Source organism: Harpegnathos saltator, unplaced genomic scaffold (genome assembly GCF_003227715.2).
Source record: "Harpegnathos saltator strain DR-91 unplaced genomic scaffold, Hsal_v8.6 scaffold630, whole genome shotgun sequence".
Classification (NCBI taxonomy): Eukaryota; Metazoa; Arthropoda; class Insecta; order Hymenoptera; family Formicidae; genus Harpegnathos; species Harpegnathos saltator.
The window spans coordinates 18571-41737 of record NW_020230461.1 but is presented as its reverse complement, the minus strand read 5'-3'; the positions used below and the strand labels follow the sequence as shown (position 1 = coordinate 41737).

Here is a 23167-nt window from a genome sequence, read left to right as displayed (position 1 = left end):
GCGCCAGGATCCTCATCATGGTGGTAAAGTAACGCTGTACTGCACGTGCGATATTAAAGAATGCAATAGACTTCATTTCGTAAACTTTTTCGACAAAGTGGCTCGTATGCTTGGCTTCGATGTGTATAGACCGAACGAAGAATTAATTCATCTTAACTTAACTCGTTAAAAATTATGCAGGGACGTGTAGCGTACTATCCCAATACTGATCATATTGTGAATTCCCAGAAAGCTGGAGAAGAAAAGTTTTACGCTTTCACCACGACAAAACGTAAACTTATGTCCGACGAACCAGGTAGTGTGGTGTGGGGTGTACCTGATAAACTCTTTGTTTGTTGCGATATCTGCGAATCCTATATAACGGGAAACGTGCATTCTCCTCTTCTCCGAGTGGTTCCCGTCGACTACAACGATGGTAAATATGCCTACGGACGTAACATGGTGAAACATTTTTCGCCACCGAATTATATTCCATTGCGATTAACATGTTTCTGCACGATCGAAATAGATATAAGAGATCAGGTTGGTGAAAGAATACCATTTGAATTTGGGACGTTGACAGTTATTGACAATACATTACAATTTAGACGTCGAGATTAGAGATAATTATCCCATAATTAGAACAAATAGATATGACGCATTATTTAGAATATTACGAAGCACATTCCGGGGGAATCGTGGAGGCGGAATTCCACGAGCATAGGATCGCGGTATCAGAACGGTCACGGTATTAGCTTTCTCGGTGGTCTGTTCAGACGGGTGTTACCTTATTTGGCCAGTGGTGTGCGTGTCGTTGGAAAAGAAGCTCTACGCGCAGGGATTAATAAACTCGATGATGTTGGGAATAACACACCATTAGAAGTAGCTGTTAAAACGCGCCTCAAGGAATCAGGCTCAAATCTCAAAAGAAGAGCGGGAGAACACATTAACAATCTGATGAAGGGGTCAGGATATAAATTTCCTGCGAAAATCGGAAAAGCTCAGTTTCCTTTCAACACGCCAAACGGATACAGCGGTAAATCATCTTCGCGCAAACATCGGGTCAGCGCTTCTAAATCAAGTAAGAGGAAAGTGACTCGAAGAAACGCATCGGGGAAGAAATCGGATAAGAAGCTAACGAAGAAACCCACGAAGAAGAAGCGTTCAGTGAAAAAAAGCGGGAGAGGACTCACTAAACGTCGGGGAGTTATTAAGAAGCGTATTGTATCAGACATTTTTTCCTAAACAACAAACGCGTGCTTTCGAAGCATGTCCTTTCTTCATACGCATTCCTGCGAATGTTTAAAGAGTGAACTCGATTTCTTCACCCTACCGCCTACACAAACCAGTATTGACCAGTATTGAGTTCACAATGGATTCACTACAAACCCGTGTCTTCTCTCATGGACGACGCGCCCGTCGAATTCGACGTACCCGGGCATGGAGAAGAATACATAGATCTTGCTCACACCATGCTGTCGCTACGCATACGATTAGAAACGGAAACCGGAGCAGGAGCCGCCACCGCAAAAGTAAGCTCAGTAAACCATATACTGCATTCGATGTTCAATCAAATCGACGTATATTTCAATCAAAAGCTCGTGTTTCCTCCAAACAATGTTTACGCTTACATAGAGGCGTTATTAAATTATGCTTCACCAGTAAAAACCTCCCACCTGGCTTCGTGCCTGTGGTACAGCGATACTGCAGGGAACATGAACGCTTTATCTGGAGCGACATCAAGCAATCATGGACTCGACAAGCGAGCCACTTTTGTACAAGGAGAGCGAATACTGGATTTCATAGGTCATCTTCACTGCGACGTCTTCAATCAAGGTAAATTCTTGATCAACGGTGTCGAAGTGCGCATGGGGCTTGTTCGTTCGAAAGATTCTTTCTGTCTTATGGAGGGAAATACTATGTCACGGATACGCATTTTAGATGCTACACTATTCATCAGAAGAGCTAGAATAAACCTAGGTATATTAATTGCTCATACGAAAATGTTGACCATAACTACTGCTAAATACCCCCTCACGGGAGTCGAGGTTAAATCATTCACGATTCATAGCGGCGTCGTAGAAAAGAGACTGGACAACGTCATTCTTGGACAAATACCAAAGCACATAATTGTCGGCATTGTCGATAACAAAGCGTTTAACGGTGCCCGGCATTTAAATCCATTCAATTTCAAGCATTATGGAACAAATTACTTTTCGTTGTATGTCGATGGTACTCAAATCCCTAGTAGACCGTTACAACACAAATTCTCTGGTAACGAGGTGCTCTACGCCGAGGCGTATCATACTCTTTTCTCAGGAACGGGCATTCACTTTTTGAGCGAAACTAATTCCTAATGTCCAGAGAAGATTATCCTGCTGGTTATACTCTTTCCGCTTTTGATCTCACTCCTGATCTATCAGCTAATTGCGCGGGCCAGTGGAACCTTGTAAAACACGGTAGTTTGCGAATGGAAGTACGATTCGAAAGAGCTCTCACAATAACGGTCAATTGCTTAGTTTACGCTGAATTTGAAGGTGTGCTGGAAATAGATTTTTCTCGTCGTCATTGTAGATTATAGCGATTAAAGAAACACACCTCCCACTTTTCTTTTCGGGGTCTTTCCTCTTCCCGTGTAAAGATTTTCAACATCATTCTCCTCCAGAGTAAAAATTTTGAGAAAAAACTCAGTCGGCTTCGAGGCGTAAAGAGTATAGTTTCGGCAAGCAGAATTGCGAATACAGCAAGAACATGGATGTGATCATCGAAGTACAGTGTTTCCGCGATAGCAACGATACCTATGTAATCAAGGAGGTGGCTATTGTCGGTATTAATGAGGCATTTGTCGGACATTGGATCTTAGCTCCAGAGTATTCATTTGTGGAATTGAACGAAAAATCAAGACGGATAAATAACTGGCTTTCGCTGAATTATCATGGAATCGAGTGGTACGATGGGGAGACTAATCCAAAATATTTTTATCCGCGCTTGCGTGAAATTACGAGTCATGTTCGTAACTTCATGACAAATGGCAAGGAAAAAGCGAGCTACTTGCAAAATTTATTAGCACGAAACGTATATAATCTGGAGAATATCTCGCCGACGTCCAATGATCTTTCACCCAGCGAACGAATAAAAGGCTGCTCATTCCACACATTTAGAAAACACAGACGTTATCATTGTGCATTACGCGATGTATACAAATTGAAACATTGGTTCATCGAACAAAGTCAAATCAACATCAGGAAACGCGACAACATCTATGTGACCCGGTGCTTGTCCTCCAAAATTGACGAGGAAGACAGAGAAAATAGTTATTCCGACAAATCAGGGAGCGAACAGTCGCCGGTTAAAGAAGAGGAAAACGAGACAAATACTGAGTTGGAACATTCCGTCGAGCCGTCGGTGACTATAACAATCGCGTTACCAGAGGTAAATGAAATTATATAAAATGAATTCGCTTGAAATTCAACATGCATTGCAACATCTCAATGCTAGATACACAGGCGTCTATCCAGCCGACAGACTACCGAGGGTGTGGACGAGGTCGACGGCAGTATTCGCTAATACGGACAATCATGATCGTCCGGGACAGCACTGGGTTGCATTCTACGTCGATCGGAATGGAGCGGCCACATATTGGGTTAGCAAGAAAGTAATTTCGGTTTACGCCAATAGATAGCGTTATGTTTGTGTCGTTATTCTTCTGTCAATGTTATAATTTTTTTCTTTTCAGATTTGATAGTTGACACTATTAGGTTACTATAAAAACAAAGTCCGTGTAATTTTGTTTACAACTGTTGGTTTATGGTCAACTTTAACATGGAGTGCAAAAATGATCATTTTCGACATATTTTACTTTTTTATTTTCGTAAAGCGGCTGAGGCTCACAAAGAGATATGTGAAGTTTATGGTGTTGGTTGCATAACAGAACGCACGTGTCAGAATTGGTTTAAAAAATGTTGTTCTGGCGATTTTTCACTTAAAGATGATCATCGTTCTGGCCGACCTTCTGAAGTTGATGAAGACAAAATGAAAGCCATAATTGAATCAAATCGTCATATAACTGTGCGAGAGATTGCAAAAAAGTTAAATGTGTCACACAGAATAATTAAAAATCACATAAGACGTCTTGGACTCGTTAAGAAGCTGGATATTTGGGTTCCGCACGAATTGAAAGAAATTCATTTAACATAAGGGATCAATATTTGCGATACGCATTTCAAACGTAATGCAATCGATCCTTTTTTGAAGCGAATTATCACTGGTGATGAAAAATGGATCGTCTACAACAACATTAATCGAAAAAGATCATGGTCCAAGCATGAACCGGCACAAACCGTATCGAAAGTTGAATTGCATCAAAAAAAGATCATGCTGTCAATTTGGTGGGATTACAAAAGTGTTATGTATTTTGAGATGCTTCCAAGCAACCAAACGATCAACTCAGATGTTGACTGCCAACAACTTATGAAATTGGAGGAAGCAATCAAAGAGAAAAGGCCAGAATTGGCAAATCGTAAAGGAATCGTGTTCCACCACGACAATGCGAGGCCCCATACATCTTTAGCAACACGTACGAAATTATTGGAGCTTGGTTGGGAAGTGAGGTCGCATCCTCCATATAGCCTTGACCTTGCACCATCGGATCATCATTTATTTTGAAGTTTACAAAACTTTTTAAACGGTAAAAATTTCAACAACAACGATGATCTCAAATCGCACTTGATTGAGTTTTTTGCTGATAAGGACCAGCAGTTCTATGAGCGCGGAATCATGAAGCTACCAGAAAGATGGAAAAAGGTCATCGAACAGGATGGAAAATATTTGACCGATTAAAGTTCATTTTTTATATAGTAAAAATTGAGTTTTATTTCACACTAGGAAACCGAAATTACTTTCTTGCTAACCCAATACTTCGACAGCTACGGGATGCCACCCTGGGACTCACGATTTCTCTGAGTCTTAGAAAAAATTCCGTCACTTACCAATGGAATACCTTTCAGCTACAGGGATTCTTATAGACGACTTGTGGTCATTATTGTTGTGTTTTTCTTTACTTTATGTCAGGGTTATAACCTCGAGCAGTTTAACAGTTTGTTTACCAATGATTGTGAACGAAACGATCAGTTGATTGTACGAATATATAAGAAAATCTTTTGTCAATGTAAGCGTAAATCGCTAGATCATCATATCCCTGTGTACCAGGTTCAATCCTAGCTAGAATTCACAACACCGCTTAATATGAATAATAAAAATTTAATATTTAGATTACGCTAATTTTTATTCCGCTGATTCAAATTTCCGCCATTTTCCTTAGCCTTAGGGGTAGTTATGGTCATTCAAAACATTTCCCCTCTACTCGACCCTCCGGCGCCGGTGGGCGTGGTCTAGTGGCGCCGGGGAGTCGAATGGAGAGGGAATGTTTTGACTGGCCATACCTACCCCTATACTACTCATATGTATGTATATAATGATTTTTCAAGCGAACAAGTAGATAGATATACATAAAAATATTTATTTATCTATTTAAAGTCATACAACTTGTAAATAAACCCGTAAAATATATGAAAATGCAATATCAGGTATAAGAGAGCTAAATTGGTTCCAACAGTTCTAGGTAAACAATTAAATAAAAATTCAACCAGCTTATATAATTGAAATATTTTTTTACTAAAATTAAGAACATGAAAAATGATGAAAAGTCACAAAAGAATATCACATGGAGGCAAAGTTGAAAAAAGTTAAAGCAGTTTGAATTTCACGAGGAGTCAAATTGGCTGCTTCAGTGCATGGAGTGTTAAAAACAGGATTGTTTTATAAATCTTGTGTTATTTACTAATCAACGCTTGAGATTAGTATTTTTTAAGTTCGGGATCTTAATTTCTAAGATGAAAAATGAAACATATCTTGCGACAGATATGTTGTTATTAATATTTTTATATAAACAATGATTGCCAGTGAAAACTTTTTGTCAATTAGTCAAAATAATGATCTTGGCAACATATATGAGAATCAAAGTCATCGGTGTTTCTAAATATAAATGACCTGAAATGTCATTTTATTTTACGTTTCAGATTTACGGCGAAAGAAGAAAAGACAGGGGGGATAGGTAAATGTTCGCCACGTAATGTCTCTTTAGATATAAAACCTGGTAGTTTGCCGTTTGTTCGCCCCGATGGATCAAAAATAGCTGCGAAACTGATGAAAAGACGACGACGATGTTACAGTCTAGAAATGCAAAGTAACAAAAACCAATACATGATCAAGATAGAAGCTCCACCAGCAGGTGATTGGTACATAATCGCTTTTCGATCCTGGACTGATCCTGATAGCGGAAAAATTAAACAGCAAGGTAGTTTATTATATTTCTATTGACATGTATAGAATGATGTCATTAGGTGCAGAAATTAATTTGGTGCTTTACATTTAATCATAACTCCATCTTAAGGGGAGAACCCATTATATCTCATCTAAAAATAAAATAGTTTTGCGAATTATATACGAAGAAAATTATTGCTGATATCGGAATGAACTTTTTTAAAATAAAAGGGAATCCTTAAACTACAAAAAAATATTTTTATTTTTGAAGTTCATTATTTTCTGAACTGCGTGTAATAATGTATAATAATAATAATAATAATGTATGATAATGTATAATAAAATAACAGCTACCAACGATGTGCCTATTGTTAACGTGCAGTGTAGGACTTGTCAAAGTCATCTGAAAGCCATATGACAAAAATTTTCTTAAAGTTAGATAATTAATGCTGGGATTATATCTATTACCAAAGGAAAACATGAAAAATTAAAAATGTTTCAGAATTAAAATAATTCCAAAAGTTCCATTTAGAAAAAAATGATTAGTGTTTAAATTATCCTGCACGCCAACTTGCAAAAAATGGTGTCGAGAAAAATACGCTTAAGGTTTCACACGATACTTATAAATAAAAAATCTGAACATTTATTCTGCTATGGAACCATAGAATAAACTTTCTTCTTCATCAAAAAACTCTTATTAGTTTGATTTTTCCATTTGTCGGGCGATATGATCCTCTTTAAATCTTCATGAACTACAACGCTCCACTCTATCTAACTGTTTTGTATTATATGAATTGGTAAAATTATTATCCAATTACGATGTTCATTGAATTCATTATTCTTAATATTGGAGAATAGCTTTTGTTAAACATTATAGCGGCCAGGTAACTGGCACTTTCCATTATTTTTGCACCACATTGAAGTGTTTTGGTGCCAAATACTAAACCGTAGCGTTAAAGCTTTCGTTATAATTTTGTATACAGGGTGGACTATTTAAGTTGATAATGCGAAATATCTCAAAAACGAAGCGTTGGAGAAAGAAATGTTTTAAATAGAAGTTGTATGGTTTAAAGGGGGACGTAGTTGTATGGTTTAAATGGTACCTTTGGTTTGACCTTAAAACATGCATTTAACAAGGGGAGGACACGTCAACCGGGAAACGGTTTGGAATGAAACTTACGGAGTTAATAGTACTTGACTACTAGTAACTCATGATAATAGTATTCGATGCAATGCCTCTTCGTTTTTGAGAAAAAACGGTCTAAAAAAGAGCTAACAAAGCATACGAGTTGGTAAGAAGGATATTCAACGAAGCGGTGTAGCGAAGCATCGGAGGTAACGGACTAACCGATCTGACGGCCCGGGTTCCATCTCTGTTATGTTTTTTTTTATTCTGTAAACATAAAAATAAAAAAGAAAACATTAATAAATAATAAAACTGCGTTTCTTAAATATATTAGTATTTATATTAGTATTGTTAAATATATTATTAATGATTTGAATTGCAAAGAAACCATAAATCTTATTTATAAAATATATAGTGTATGAGAAAATTTTTAAATAATCATTGCAATGGAAAAAGAAGTAAAAATATTTTATATGTATGTCTGTCTTTGTATGTTTTTATGTATCTTATATACATAAAAAACATAATATGAATATATAATATTGTTGCGCTCACTCTCACACTCGCGCTTGCACTCGGGTAAATGAAAACACCCGCGTAACGACTAAGAAGCTTTAATATTTACAGCATAACTCGCTCACGCTTTAAACAAGAATAATTCTCTATTTTAATAATTCTTAATTCTCGCGTCTGTCTTCGATGACAGCTTGCCAGAGACTCTCTATCAGCTGTTATTCTCTTCTTCTTATCGATTTTCTCGTCGTCAGGACAATCCTCGCTCAATTGTCAAAATCAGATGCTTAAGGCTTACGGACAACGGACGTCACCACAAACGTTGTGGCTCGGACACAACAATATGAATATAATACCCTGTTTAATACTACTGTTCTTTCAATTGCACCTTTATATAATTATTATAACAACTTAATATATTTTTACTCCTATTTCCATTGCAATGATTATATAAAAATTTTCTCATACACTACATATTTTATAGATAAGATTTACGGTTTCTTTGCAATTCAAATCATTAATAATATATTTAACAAACACTAATATATTTAAGAAACGCAGTTTTATTATTTATTAATGTTTTCTTTTTTATTTTTATGCTTAAAGAATAAAAAAACACAACAGGGATCGAACTCGGGCCTCAGATCAGTAGTCCGTTACCTCCAATGCTCCATTACACCGCTTCGTTGAATATCCTTCTTACTAACTCGTACGTTTTGTTGGCTCTTTTTTTACACCGTTTTTTCTCGAAAACGAAGAAGCATTGCATCGAATGCTATTACCATGAGTTACTAGTAGTCAAGTACTATTAATTCCATAAGTTTCGTTCCAAACCGTTTCCCGGTTGACGCGTCCTCCTCTTGTAAGATCAAATAAAGGTCAACTTAATTTTTTCAAATGGAAACTCTAATTTTTTATTATATTTTCTTTTTCTACCAGTTAATTTTAACAACTTTTGTCTGAAACATTTTTTTATTTGCCTAATATTTTTTGAGATATTTAAGAAAAACTTCGTAACATTTTCAATATTTAACTTTCGACATCTCGCTAACTATTTGCCGGAAAAAAAGTGAATTTTTCAAGAATTTGAAATTCAAGAATTGAAAGGAAGTTTCAAGAATATATTGTTATAATAGCGCCCTGACTTTTGTTAATTTGATCATTTTGAAATTTCCAAAGTCGATAAGTTAACAAAAGTTAGAGACATTTTGTGTTTCCTTGTTAATCCATTTTTCTATCACGAAATCCATCAAAACTTTTATATTTATTTAATATGTTAAATTTATCGTAATAATTTGATATAAAGATAAATATTCTTAACTTTCTATTATGCTTATTAAATTTAATAAAATTTTATTTTTTATAGGTCTTGGTGTATCTTGTGAAACTGTGTTAGATGCTGAAATGTTCGTAGAATTGCCGTCTACAACGTTGTTGGTGGATCCTAGACTCGAGCACAAGTTGCAGTTAAATGACACATCGGATTCGGCGGTAATACAGTTTTACGTGCCAGATGTGTATCTCATGGAATCGAGCCTAGTGCTGAGTTCATCTTGTAGTGAGGATTGCAACATTACTGTCCATGTTACGGCGGGAGATAATCTTGTCAATATTTTGTTGAATTCTACACAGACGTCGCTGTTCTTCAAACCCTATGCCAACAGTTTCCATTACATAACTCTTCGTCTGCTTTCGGGGAACATGTCAAACATAATAGTGCGATTGATAAATCAAGTGATCTTCGATCAGGTGACGCCAGTGGAACTAACGAGAAAGTCATTCCCAGAATTTTTCCTCTTTGATTATGAACATCTATATGGTAACGACACCAAACCTCAACCTTTCAACGTAACTGCTGACATTCTGTCCGTTTTTAACTTTAAGATTGGTCGGGTGTATGATGTTGGTGGTACGATCACCTTGGGATTTAAGCTAGTCGATATAAACGAGAAATATAAGAACATCGTCCTTATTGCCTGCATTTCTCTCGGTTAGTTTATATATTTTTGATAATATGTAGTTATTTTTTTGCAGAATGAAACCGTTATAGAAAAATATCATGTTCTTACTATATTTTAATATCTTTATGTTATTCAACTCTTTTATCTTATTCAATAATTAAATTTACTATTAACTGAATCAAAGATCAATTAAATTAATTTCTAATTGTGTACTCGCACATTTCTGTTTTTATGCTGATTGAATTTTTAAAACATAGGTCACTACTCGAATATAACATCAGGTGGTGCTTGCGAACGTGTACATGGTATCACTACGGCCGATGTATACGTAAATATAACTGGGCCAGCATACATACACGTGCCTTTCCCGGAAGAGGGAACCTGGTACGTGAGTATGCGCGCCTTCTGTTCGGAAGAGACAACCGACAGTAATATTTGTCCATGCGGCCAGATGTGCCTTCGTGGTGATACGGCATGTAATACCTGCGACTGTCTGTCACGCTGTCCTGTCCAAGTAGAGAGCATTGTAGCATCGTCACCGTGCATCGAGGGTCGTTGCAATGATCATGGCAAATGTATGCATTACATGAGCGGTGGTTTTGTATTCTCGGCATGTCATTGTACTGGAGGATATCGTGGTTTCGACTGCGCCGACGATGCATACGTCCTCACTCATAGTGGTATACTTCTCCAATTGCTAATTTTGACTTTTAGCAACCTTACATTTGTCGGATCGATATATGTGGCGATTCGCCGTGAATATTTTACCGAAACGCTATCTTATGCTGCAGTCATGTTTTTTTCTACATTTTATCACGCCTGCGAGGCTGGTGAAGATGTTTATGGCGTATGTATTATGCGGTTGAGCGTGCTACAGTTTTGTGACTTCTTCAATGCGTTGCTTGCTATCTGGATGACTCTAGTAGCGATGGCAGCGCTTAGACCACAGATCACTGCTTTCTGCCAAGTAGCCGGTGCGATTGTGCTCGCCATGGGCGCCGAAATGGACCGTACGGCACTTTGGGTGTTTCTTCTGCCTGCAGTTACCGGCTCTGCTATGATTGGATTGTTCTGGGGATATAGATGCAGGAGAAAACAAACTATTAGATATCCCTCACGCCCATACAGGTAAGAAAAAGATAAAGATAAGGGAGAAAAGAAAAAAAGGAGAAAAAAGGAAGAGAATATAGGAATTATATGTATATTTCTTATTTTTTGTTTAGGACCATATACTTTCCGGCAGGACTTCTCCTCGTTTCTCTGGGCCTCGTTTCTTATGCTTTCCTACAAACACGCAAGAATTATTATCTCGTTCATAGCCTGTGGCATATATGCGTGGCCATTGGAGTCATTTTACTTTTGCCTAAACGACAGTATATGAAGTAATTTCTGAAAAACAATATTCATTTGTATATATTTATTCAGGTGCTAATTCGGAGAAATCGAGAAAAACATCAATAGCTGCGAAACGTATAATAAACATTCAGAGAAGCACCTGAAGAATTATTTAGATATAAAAAGTAGGATAAATGTGAAGGAAACGTGCTCCCGCTTTGATTTGCGTGGAATTTTGCAATATTGTGTATTTTAATGTGCAAAACACAAATCTGAAAGTAAGAAGTGTCGCTCTCAAGTGAAAGAAAAGTTATGAAGTATTAAAAAGTGATAATTCTGAGGTTAGAAAATCAGACGTCGTCATACTGACGATACGCAGCAACTATAGACGTACAATAATTAGACCGCGCATTCGGCCGAAAAGTTGTCAAATATTAGAAAGAGAGAGCATGCTTTGGGATACCATTCTGTCTTCGTCTGATAATGTTTGGAGTGGGGATTACTTGTATTGTTCCATTCCCCTCTACCTTCCTTTTTCGTCCTCCACCAAAGGCTTCTTCCCCTATCACGCGTTTTTAGAAAAAGACAGAATGGTACAGTAATTCTTTCTAATTTCTGATGTGTTCTAACAAAGGGAGATCGCGCAGTCTAGATATTATATGTCTATGGCAGCGACACGAAGATGGTCTGTAGCGATATGCGCATGCTCCGTGGTGATATGCGCATGCGAGAAGCGTAAATTTGAAAGCAGACATGTATTAAAAATTTTTTCCTCATATGCAAAATCTAAGATTATTAACATGATTATGACAAAAACTGAATTTAGTATATATTAGATGATTGCATAAGTTCGTGTCCGATTTAAAGATAAACTTAAATAAGTTAAATTTTAAAGAATACAATTTTACTAATCAATTATATAGTCTCCATTCTTCTCTACAATTGTTTTCCAATGATCTACAAGCTTGTCGATTCCATTTTTGAAGAAAGAATTTCGTTTTCCTTGAAAAAAGTTCGTGAAGTGGTTTTCGACAGCTTCCTCGGATTTAAGATTTTCGCCATTCAAACTATTCTGCAAAGACCGGAGATAAAAATCTGAAGGTTCAATATGTGAAGAATATGGTGGATGCTAGAGAATTTCCCATTGCAATTCCTGCAGTTTTCGCAGCGTCTGTTGGGCGACGTGCGGTCTAGCATTGTCGTGGTGGAAGATGATGCCTTTCCGATTGGTCAAAACCGGACGTTCTTTTCGAATAGCCGCATCGAGTTTAGTGAGTTGTTCACAGTACTTGTCCGCTGTGATTGTTTCGCCGCGTCGAAGTGAATAATTCCCCTGCAATCCCACCAAACACACAGCAACACCTTTTGCCAACTTTTGCGACGGATTCTGTACTTTCAGCTGCTTTCTTCCAGGTCCTCTTTCGCTGTACGTTGTACAGAATCCACTTCTCATCGTCTGTTACCATTCGATTCAAAAAAGGCACTTTTTTGTTACGTACGAGGAAAGAAATGGTCACATTCATGCGGTTCAGTTTATACCTTTCAGTCAAGAGATGCGGCACCCATGTATCGAGCTTGGAAACATCCAAGCTTTTTTAAATGGCGAAACGCGATCGAATGATCGATTTTCAGCTTCTCAGCAATCTCCTTAGCAATCTCTTCAGTTGTAATCCTTGGATTTTCTTCCACTAAGGTACACATAATGTCGTCACCAATGCCAGAGCGGGGTCGATCTTCCAAGTTGAAATCACCATTTCGAAATCTGCCAAACCACTTTTTAACCGTTCAGAGAGCAAGAGCACGGTTCAAATAAATGCTCTGAATGTTTTTTATGCAGTCCCAACATTCACGCTTTTCCGAAATTCGTATAGCATTACATGCCGCAAATGCACCTTTTCGTCACCATTTTAAAAATTTCTCTAACGCACAAATCGACTTATTTGAACGATGACTGACGCTAAAATGACACAAGACACTGTCACCTATTCAGTGCATGCAACATAACCAAACAGAAACACCGGAGTTCCGCCATGCAGTAAGTTAACGCCATTTATAAAAATCGGGCACGAATTTATGCAATCATCCAATACCTAATAAGCAAAATGCTAGCAGAATGCGCACAGATTCGATCCAATTTCGATCAGATCCCCACATCAAAACTATAGCCATCTGTGTCCTCATTAGGCTCGTGTTTTGTCGACACAACCTGCGTGACAGACCGTACGAGCAGATTGTCGGCAGAAACCGCGCAGGTCCTGCTGCCAAACTACGCGCAGAGTTTGTTCGGTTTCTGCCGCCAATCTGCCGTCAAATTACTGCAAGTTTTGTGCGGTTTTTGCTACAAATCTGCCGACAGCAGGATGTGACGCATATTTGATCGCAGATTGGTGGCATAATTTGATATAACAGATTTTGCGTTAAATTTGCCTATTTGCCATCAAACTACAATAGCAGGTTTTGCTCGAAATCTGCACAGGTTTGGCTATCTGGGTACATGTAATAACGTAAGACGTTTATCTTGCGCAAAGGTTTTATTAATTTAATTTATTCAAGATATTTTAGTATATTTCCTAAGTAACACAAGAGATTTTAACCATCGCTCATTTATTAAAAAGTTATGAAAAAAAGAAGTTTTATAGATAAAGCCTATTTTTCCATAGTATATATTACTGTTACTTCAGTATACTTCTTATGTAACATTCAATATACAGAGATTAGTAAGTTAAATATGAAACTAAATTCGAAAGTGATTGTCTTTTGTTTTCACTATGTTACAATTGTACACATTAATATACCTGAATAAAATGCAGTTACACGAATTTTTTGCCACAACAAAGAAAAATTAATTTCTTAATAGAAACTAAATTAATAAATGACGAAATAATTTGTTCTGAGTGTAAAAATAAAATAAAACTAGATAGAAATAATTTTCTATTTCGCAGTCAAAAAGTACATTATGAAACAAATAAACATATAAAAAGAGTGAAAAAAAGGTGCAATTATAAAATGAGTGCAAAAGTTCATATGTGGTTTTCCCAGAGTAAACTAGATTTAGCTACTATATGCAAATTGACTGCATATTTCATTATGTTAAGACCTCCGAGGCAAAATTTCTTATGCACTATTGAATGCAGAGAACTTGATCTTTTTCGGCATTTAATAGTAGATTGGATTTCTTTTTGCCCAGAGGTAAGAATAATTATATACATACATTTCGTTGATCTAGGTATGGATAAGTACCCAGCAAACCAGTAAGAATATCTATTAATTAATTATCCACTCAACAGTGTAACTGGTACATAGCACACGTTATATTGTATAATATTTATATTAAGTAGAAAATTATAACTAATAATATAATTGTTTTAAATACATAGCTTGTTTTACAAAATATTTTATATATAATCATATTTTTACAACATGCAACCATATACACGAAATAAAACTACTTATTTGTTTTTATTTTACATATTTTTTATATTTTAGGAGCACATATTCAACACATCGAACGCGTTTGCAGAGAAGTAAGAACCCACGCTACAGTGTTCGCAATGAACATTTTGCAATACTTATCTGAATATCTTTTCAAACGTGTTCATAACTATAAGGACCGACTAGGGTGTGTTTCTTCCGGATATCGCGTCGTAATTCAGCTTGGTGCCGACATTTCGCAAACATTGCAGCTTGCATTATCAGGGCTAGGAGCTCCGGTATCGAATACTGATATCCATACTGATATCGAAAACTCCAATACCGAAAGTCTAAAAACTAATATGAGGACCGACTATATAATTTTTTCTGTGCGATAGCAGAAATATATCCAGCTGAAATCTCCACCTTCCCCAATGAAGCAGATGTTTAATTGCAAATTCTATATTTTCTATACTTTTGCCTCGGAGGCCTTAACATAATAAAATATGCAATCAATTTGCATATAGTACCTAAGTCTACTAGTTTACTCTGGGAAAATCACGTATCAACTTCTGCACTCACTTTATAATTGTACCTTTTTTTCATTCTTTTCTTATGTTTATTTATTTCATAATATACTTTTTGACAGTGAAATAGAAAGTTATTTCTATCTAGTTTTATTTTAATTTTACACTCAGAACAAATTATTTCGTTATTTGTTAATTTAGTTTCCATTAAGAAATTAATTTTTCTTTGTTGTGACAGCTAAAAATTAGTGTAACTGCATTTTGTTCAGGTATATTGATGCATATAATTGTAACATAGTGAAAACAAAAGACAATCAATTTCGAATTTAGTTTCATATTTAACTTACTAATCTCTGTATATTGAATGTTACATAAGAAGTATACTAAAGTAACATGTATACCAATGTGTAGTAATGTATATTGTGGAAAAATAGGCTTTATCTATAAAAAATAGGCTTTATCTATGAAACTTCTTTTTTTCATAACTTTTTAATAAACAATGAGCGATGGTTAAAATCTCTTGTGTTACTTAGGAAGTATACTAAAATATCTTGGATAAATTAGCAAAACCTTCGCGCAAGGTAAACATCTTACGTTATTACATGTATATACTAAATTCAGTTTTTGTCCCAATCATTCTAATAATTTTAGACTTTGTATATGAGGAGAAAATTTTTAATACATTTGCGTTTCAAACTTGCGCTTCTCGCATGCGCATATCACCACGGAACATGCGCATGTGGCTACAGATCATCGTGTTCCTACTTGTCATCGATATAAGTTTTCTAACCTCAGAATTATCACTTTTTAACATTTCATAACTCTTCTTTCACTTGAGAGTGACACTTTTTACTTTCAGATTTGTATTTTGCACATTAAAATACACAATATTGCAAAGCTTCACGCAAATCAGAGCGGGAGCCCATTTCCTTCACATTTACCAAAAGTAGATATTTATAATATATAAGATAACTTTTATGCAAAAAAGAAATTAAATGCCAGCTTAGAAACTTATTTTTCGACTTTATCTTAAAAATGTCTGGTCAATTTTGCATAAAAGTTGTCTAATTGATTGAACATATACCTATATACACAGTAGAGATGTGCAATTTGCTGCTCTGCTACCGCTCATTCCCGATTGCCACGCTAGCGATTCCCGACGCTGTCGTTGCCCCACGATGAGTGGAGGGGATAGAAGCCACAAGAGCTCATCGGGAATGAGCTCGATCTGTTTCGATCGAGACTCCCGACTACTCCCGATTATTCCCGAAACCAACGAAACGTAGCTTAAAGGCATGAAAACCGCGTTTCCGGCCAATTCCGATATTTTTATAAACCAGTATCGTTTTACAGATTTTGCATTGCACAAAATCAACGGATACATTAGTCTGATTGTCAACTAGTATCAACGTGTCAACGTATATAAAGGATGTCCCAAAATTCACGCAAGCAATAATTTTGATAGAAAACACAAGTTTATAATTAAAAATTGTTAATTTTTTATTGATTCATAAAGTATACAGTATAGGGTTATGTATGGAATAGCATATCGGGTAAACGGCCACAGCGAAGAGAGTTCGTTGATTGGATTATGGAACAACAACAAGTGGATGCTGATTTTTCGAACAAAATCATCTTCAGCGATGAGGCTCATTTTCATCTTGATGGCTTGGTTAATCGACAAAATTGTCGCATTTGGGGTTTAGAAAATTCACGAGTGATTGTTGAGAAACAAATGCATCCACAACGTGTCACTGTTTGGTGCGGATTTTGGGCTGGAGGCATCATCGGACCATTCTTCGAAAATGGGGCTGGTCAGGCAATAACAGTTAATGGTACTCGCTATCGCGACATGATAATCCAGTTTTTTGTGCCTAAATTGCAAGATATGGATCTGGACGACATGTGGTTTCAACAAGACGGTGGCACATGCCATACAGCCCGAGAAACAATTCAATTACTGCATGAATCATTTCCTGGTCGTGTAATTTCCCGTTTTGGTGGTCAGATTTGGCCGCCCAGATCATGCAATTTAACGCCGTTGGACTGTTTTCTTTGGGGTTTTTTGAAGTCTAAGGTTTATGTCAACAAGTCCACGACCACCCATGCCTTGAAAGAAATTGAGCGCTGTATCAACGAAATTCACATTTATGCAAAATGGTCATGGAAAATTTCAACAAAAGAGTGCATATATGCCAGCAAAGCCGTGGAGGCCATTTACCCGATATGCTATTCCATACATAACCCTATACTGTATACTCTACGAATCAATAAAAAATTTACAATTTTTAATTATAAAACTGTGTTTTCTATCAAAATTACTTCTTACGTGAATTTTGGGACACCCTTTACAATATATATATGTAGTAATATACGTATACAGGGAAAGCAGAAAAGAATATTTTAAAGTGAATATGTCATATTTCTATGCACTCTATGATATTTTTTTCGAAGGGTGGATTTCTTTCAAGTACGTACCATAAAATTATTCCAACAATCATTACCTTTATATGTGCCAGGCTTTTCTATTAATCAAATACCATCCATTTTGTATCTTTTTCGCTAATTCATTTTTTGTAAAAGAATACATTTTATGTTGAGTTATATATATGTTATATATATTGAGCATTATACCGTGCGAATTCTTTAACTTTAATGTGACGATATTTTCCGCCATACAAGTATGCGCATTGTCTGTGAATATCAGTAAGAAATATGAGACGTTGCTACTGCAGCGAAAGACTTCAATTCTCGCCGATTCTCGACGTGTTTTTGTTTTTCAGATTCGCGCGTCTGAGAAACAAGCGCATGTGCAGCGAGAATCAAAGTCTTTTGCCGCAATAATGACGTATCTTATTTCTTATTGATCTACACAGCAATCCATGCATATTCGTGTTGCGGAAAATTGTCATGTTTGACTTTAATAACTTGTGTACGGTACGATGCTCTCTGTGTAAAGAATAGAATAATATGAAGAAAGAACTTTTATGAAGGAAGAACTGACGGACAAGATACAAAGCAGACGTTTACGATTAATAGAAAAACCTGGCACATACTATATAAAAATAGGATTTATTGTGGCACAAGTTTATAATACATATTCTAAAGAAATCGAATCCTTAACAAAATTATTTATTATAGAATGTGAAGAAATATATGACGCACATTTATTCATGTTGAAATATTCTTTTCCGCTTCCCGCCCTCCCACCGTTCTTTTGCTCTCCAGCTTTCTTTATGTATACATATTACCCCAAATACACATTATATTTACATATAAATTTCTCCTGCTTATATTAGAGTTAAAAAATATTAATTCTATTTTGTACAATATTGTAACTATATTATACAACGCAGAAGTATCATTTTGATCCCGATTACATAAATATTTCATTAATTCATAAAATGTAGTAAATTAATAAATCAATAAATAGTAAAAATTAGTTTATATATATATACACACATATATATACACATATTTCACATACACGCATACACAGAGAAAAAGAACGAGAGAGAAAAAAAGAGAAGGAGCGACAGACAGAGAAAGAGTCTCTTGCGCGCGCACGCGAGAGAGAGAGAGAGACAAAGAAAGAATTTGGAGATGGGGGTCGGGACTCACGAGTCCCGCCATCTCGAGCTCATAGAGATATTATAGATAGAGTAGAGGAGACATAGGAGCGCCTGTAAGTGGAAACGTCCAACTGTTGAAAAGAGAAAGAAAATGAGGGCTCTCTCTGTTTCTCTCTAACTTTGCGCTGATTGGCTCGCAATTAACGTAGTGTAGAATACACACGGCGCGTTAGAATATAGAAGTAGTGGGAAGAGAGCTGTCCGAAGGGGACAGCTTTTAACTTGAACAAATTTCAAAATTACAAAAGAAACAAGTTTATTTACTGTTACATGTTGAAATAAAAAATATATTTTTGCTAACACATTCTTCTCATTAGAATTTAGAACACTATTACAACAATAATGTATTTCTGTATAAAAAACACAAACATAGAAATTACTTATTTTAATTTTACTTATATAATAATGATATCACAAATACATTTAAAATGATAAGCCGCGGTCAAATGCAAAAGACGTACCTAAATAATTTTTATATTATTTTTTTTGTAGCGCAGTCTTTTAATATTTTTCGGTCTTAAGTATAATATATTACAAGTAATAACTCTATCAAGAATTAACTATAAATTACATATATAATTAATGTACAAACAATTTGGGTTGTATATATTAGCTATAGATAATTAAATAAAAATTAATTATAAGTTTCAAAATCATCTCGTATATACATTGTACTTAACGACTTAATATTATGTTTTACTTTCTGCATTTAATTTTGGCTTGTCATCTTATCATTGATAAAAATATCACAATCTTTTTATTACCAATAATATTACTACTCTCCATGAAATAGAGTAAGCTTGTTATAAAACATCCTTATCCTCTACTTTATATCGTTCAACTTATCACTTTCGTGTCGCATACGTTTGTCTATGTAATTTTGAATAATAAGAAGTATGAGCTGTTGACGATGATCATAAAGAGGTTCTTGTTCCAAAAAATGTGAATTGTTATTAAAAACGAATGGTGGTAATAATTTCAATGTTTCGGTAACAAGTTTAAAATTAATATTTGCTGATACAAATGAATCTTTATACCGGCGTAATATTTTTTCTGCAAAATAGCATATTAAATTAACATCATCAGATGCATAATTTAATCCTCCCCTATTTGTTAATTCTATTAGCTTTGATTGAGTAGAAATTACTCTATCTAACATGTCTAAGCACTGTTTACAATGAATTTTTTTTCTTATAGAATAAATTACAGATCCAGCTGTGTGTTTTATTATTTGTTCCAAATAATCGGATTGAACCCAAATATCATTTTTTAAGTAATCATGATCTAATAAATTGCAATTGCGGTGTAAAAAAGCATGTACTGGAAAAATATTAGATTTTGTGAAACGTTCTTTTTCTATTCTTTTTTTCTTTTCTTTCTTCATTGCACTTACTTCATTACTTTTTTCAATAATCAATTCTAAATTTTCTTCGGCATAATTTTCTGTAGCATCTGATATTATTAAAGTATTATCTTGAGGTACAATTTGCGGATGACGGAACTGTTACATTTACATTATTTAATAATAATTTTTTATAAGCTGATTAGAATTGAATGGTTGTAGGGTTGTTAGTAAATCCATTCATTCGTCTTATCAATGCGAAAAACATTTCCACATGATCTTGTGACAATTTATAAGATAAAAAATAATCAACAACGTTTTCTTTAAAAAGCATTTCGCATAGATCAAATAGATTTTTTAGATAAATTATGAAGCTGATAAAACCAGTTCGAACCGATACCGATTTAATCACAGATTTTCGATTGATTTCCGTTTGACTATTGACAGATAACTTGTTTTCCTTATCAGACAGTTTTATTTCTTTGCTGGTATTTTAACTTTCACATCGATTTCTAATTTTTCATTATAATTTATAAATACATCTATTATTTCTTTTAATTCTGGTAACAATTCTTTAGTTATAGCTTTACAGCCAGGATTTTTACAAAATTTATTTTTAGTATTTAAAATATCAAAAATATCATTAAAGATTTTGCAAAAATTAGCTGTTGCAGAAGCATCTTTAAATTCTTTATCTTTCATTTCATATTCCAAAAAAGTTAGAGCTAAATATGTACTTGAACTCAAAATTTGCGCTGCGAGAAATATTTTCATTTTTTTCATTATGAAAATTCACATGCCGATTACATATTTTGTAGGCGCAATGCATTTTTTCATAATATTGCTTGTTACTCAATTTTTGTATAAATTTCCAATTAGTATTTTCTTTATTATTGTAGATTAAAGATCTTTTTAAAGCAAAATAATTTCTTACTAATTTGAGCATGTGACATGAATCGAAAAATAAACCGGTCTTAACGTTACTGGATGACTAAAGTAGGGTTTGAAATCTTTTTTGTTGCTATAATCAAAATTTACTCCTAGGAGTTTACAACCTTTTTGATTTGATTCATCGCCATCAAATGTGATACTAGTAACGAAAATATTTTTTTCATCCAACTTTACAAGTAAATTCTTTAAAAGTATAGACTTATCAGTACCGTTTAGAGAATCTGATAAATAATATGCAGCAGGTGTTTTAAAACTTCCATTTATGTTCACTAACATAAAAACTAATGCTTTTGAAACATTTCTATTTTGACTTTTGTTATCAACATTTAGTAATTGGCTACCTAAATCAACTATACCTTTCCACTCATGAGATTGTTCACAATAAAACATCCATTTTTTAATACTCATTTCCTCAAAAGTAACGTTAAAAGCCAATATTTACCCCTTTTAGCCTCATTGTTTACCATATTAGAAACATATGTGATTATCTCTTCACATATTCCAGATTTGTAATTTTTGGAACAGTTCCAACTATTTAATGTTTCAACACATGGTAAACATTTAAGAAAACTGCGACGCACCATGTTATATGCAGCAGAAGAATGGAAATATAATGTCGCAAAGCTTTTTAAATGTGATTGAAAAGGAGCTGTAAGTTTTTTCTCTTTCATTCGGATTATTAACTGTTTAACATGTGTAGGTAGATCCTATAAAAATAATTATTTATATAAAAGAAAATATTTAAAAAATTTTTTATACAAAAATTTATGTTTATTATATTGCGCTGCGCAAACTGAAGAGCCTGAAATGGGATGTTTTAACGCATCCACCGTATTCTCCTGATATCGCACCATCTGACTATCACTTGTTCCAGTCATTGCAAAATTATTTAAATGGAAAAAACTTTAACTCTTTGGAGGCCTTAAAAAACGGCGTCTCTTCGTTCTTCGAATCTAAACCGCGCAGTTTTTATGATCGAGGCATCCGTATGCTGCCAGAACGTTGGGAAAAGATTATAGAAAACGATGGAGAATATATCATTGATTGAATAAAGATTTTTGTTTGCCTAATCACTGTGTGACTTTTACTCACAAACTCCGCACGAACTTTTGCACTCACCCAATACAAATAATATATATTGCATATTATATATACTGTCGAAAATTTGACATAATTATATAAATCATATACAATTATAAATACTAAGTTGAATTATTTTGATAAAATTCATATATTACAATTTCTTGTTAATTAAAATTTAACCAATCAATCAATCAATCAATCAATTACGAATATAATTCATTAATAACCTCTAAATACTCTGCTGCAAAATAAGCGTTTTTATTTTTTAAACTGCCGACCAACTGTAAACTCTTAATTTTTTCCTCTCGTCTTAAATACTTTTTCCGTACAGCAGAAATTTTTAAATTTTTGCATGTCATCAATTTAATTATAGTTTTTGGTGCAGCCGCGCCAAGATTTTTTGTATTAAATATTTTTTATTGCATTGTTATAATAATTAATTTGTTATAATAACAAGTAAAATAATCATATAACTCAGTGTTCTAATAAATAATGATAAATTTTGTAAAAATTTATGTTATTGACATCTTTTGTAGTTAGTTTTTCTTGAACTTTCTTGAATAACCTTTAAAAAGATATCTTTTTAAAATATTGGACACTATTAATAAACGTGTTAAATTTTTATAACACGATATAATTTTTACTTGTAAAAACTTATGTTATGTACATTATAATAACAAGTAAAATAATCATATAACTCAGTGTTCTGATAAATATCATTTTTACTTGTAAAAACTTATGTTATGTACATAATTAATATATATCTTAAAAAAAGGAATTAATTTGAATTTGAGATTCCTAAAAATATTAAGTATATGATTTCTCAGTTGGCGTTACTGTTTTAATATATCACTTCTTTTGTATAAGTTTTACTTATAAAAACTTATGTTATGTACACATATATACTTAAAAAAAATAATTTGAATTTGTAATAATAACCTTTAAAAAGATGTCTTTTTTAAATATTGAACACTATTAATAAACGT

General features: G+C 34.4%; 1 protein-coding gene across 1 annotated transcript; it reads left to right on the top strand.

The window, feature by feature from the left end:
• The first annotated feature begins 2730 nt into the window (after positions 1-2730).
• On the top strand, positions 2731-13851 carry LOC105180994 (uncharacterized). The gene is made up of 7 exons (XM_025304670.1): positions 2731-3411; positions 4234-4589; positions 6057-6334; positions 9306-9929; positions 10158-10580; positions 10872-11028; positions 11124-13851. The coding sequence occupies exons 1-7, from the start codon at positions 2731-2733 to the stop codon at positions 11284-11286; spliced, it is 2682 nt and encodes an 893-aa protein (XP_025160455.1). The 3' UTR covers positions 11287-13851.
• Positions 13852-23167: the final 9316 nt, after the last annotated feature.

What these genes read in the sequence shown, in the direction of transcription:
- LOC105180994 (XM_025304670.1), top strand. Translation starts at nt 2,731, where the DNA reads ATGGATGTGATCATCGAAGTACAGTGTTTCCGCGATAGCAACGATACC. An exon ending in GAGCTTGGTTGGGAAGTGAG is followed by an intron (nt 4,590 to 6,056) that starts GTCGCATCCTCC and finishes TTTACGTTTCAG; the next exon opens with ATTTACGGCGAAAGAAGAAA. An exon ending in TATCCCTCACGCCCATACAG is followed by an intron (nt 11,029 to 11,123) that starts GTAAGAAAAAGA and finishes TTTTTTGTTTAG; the next exon opens with GACCATATACTTTCCGGCAG.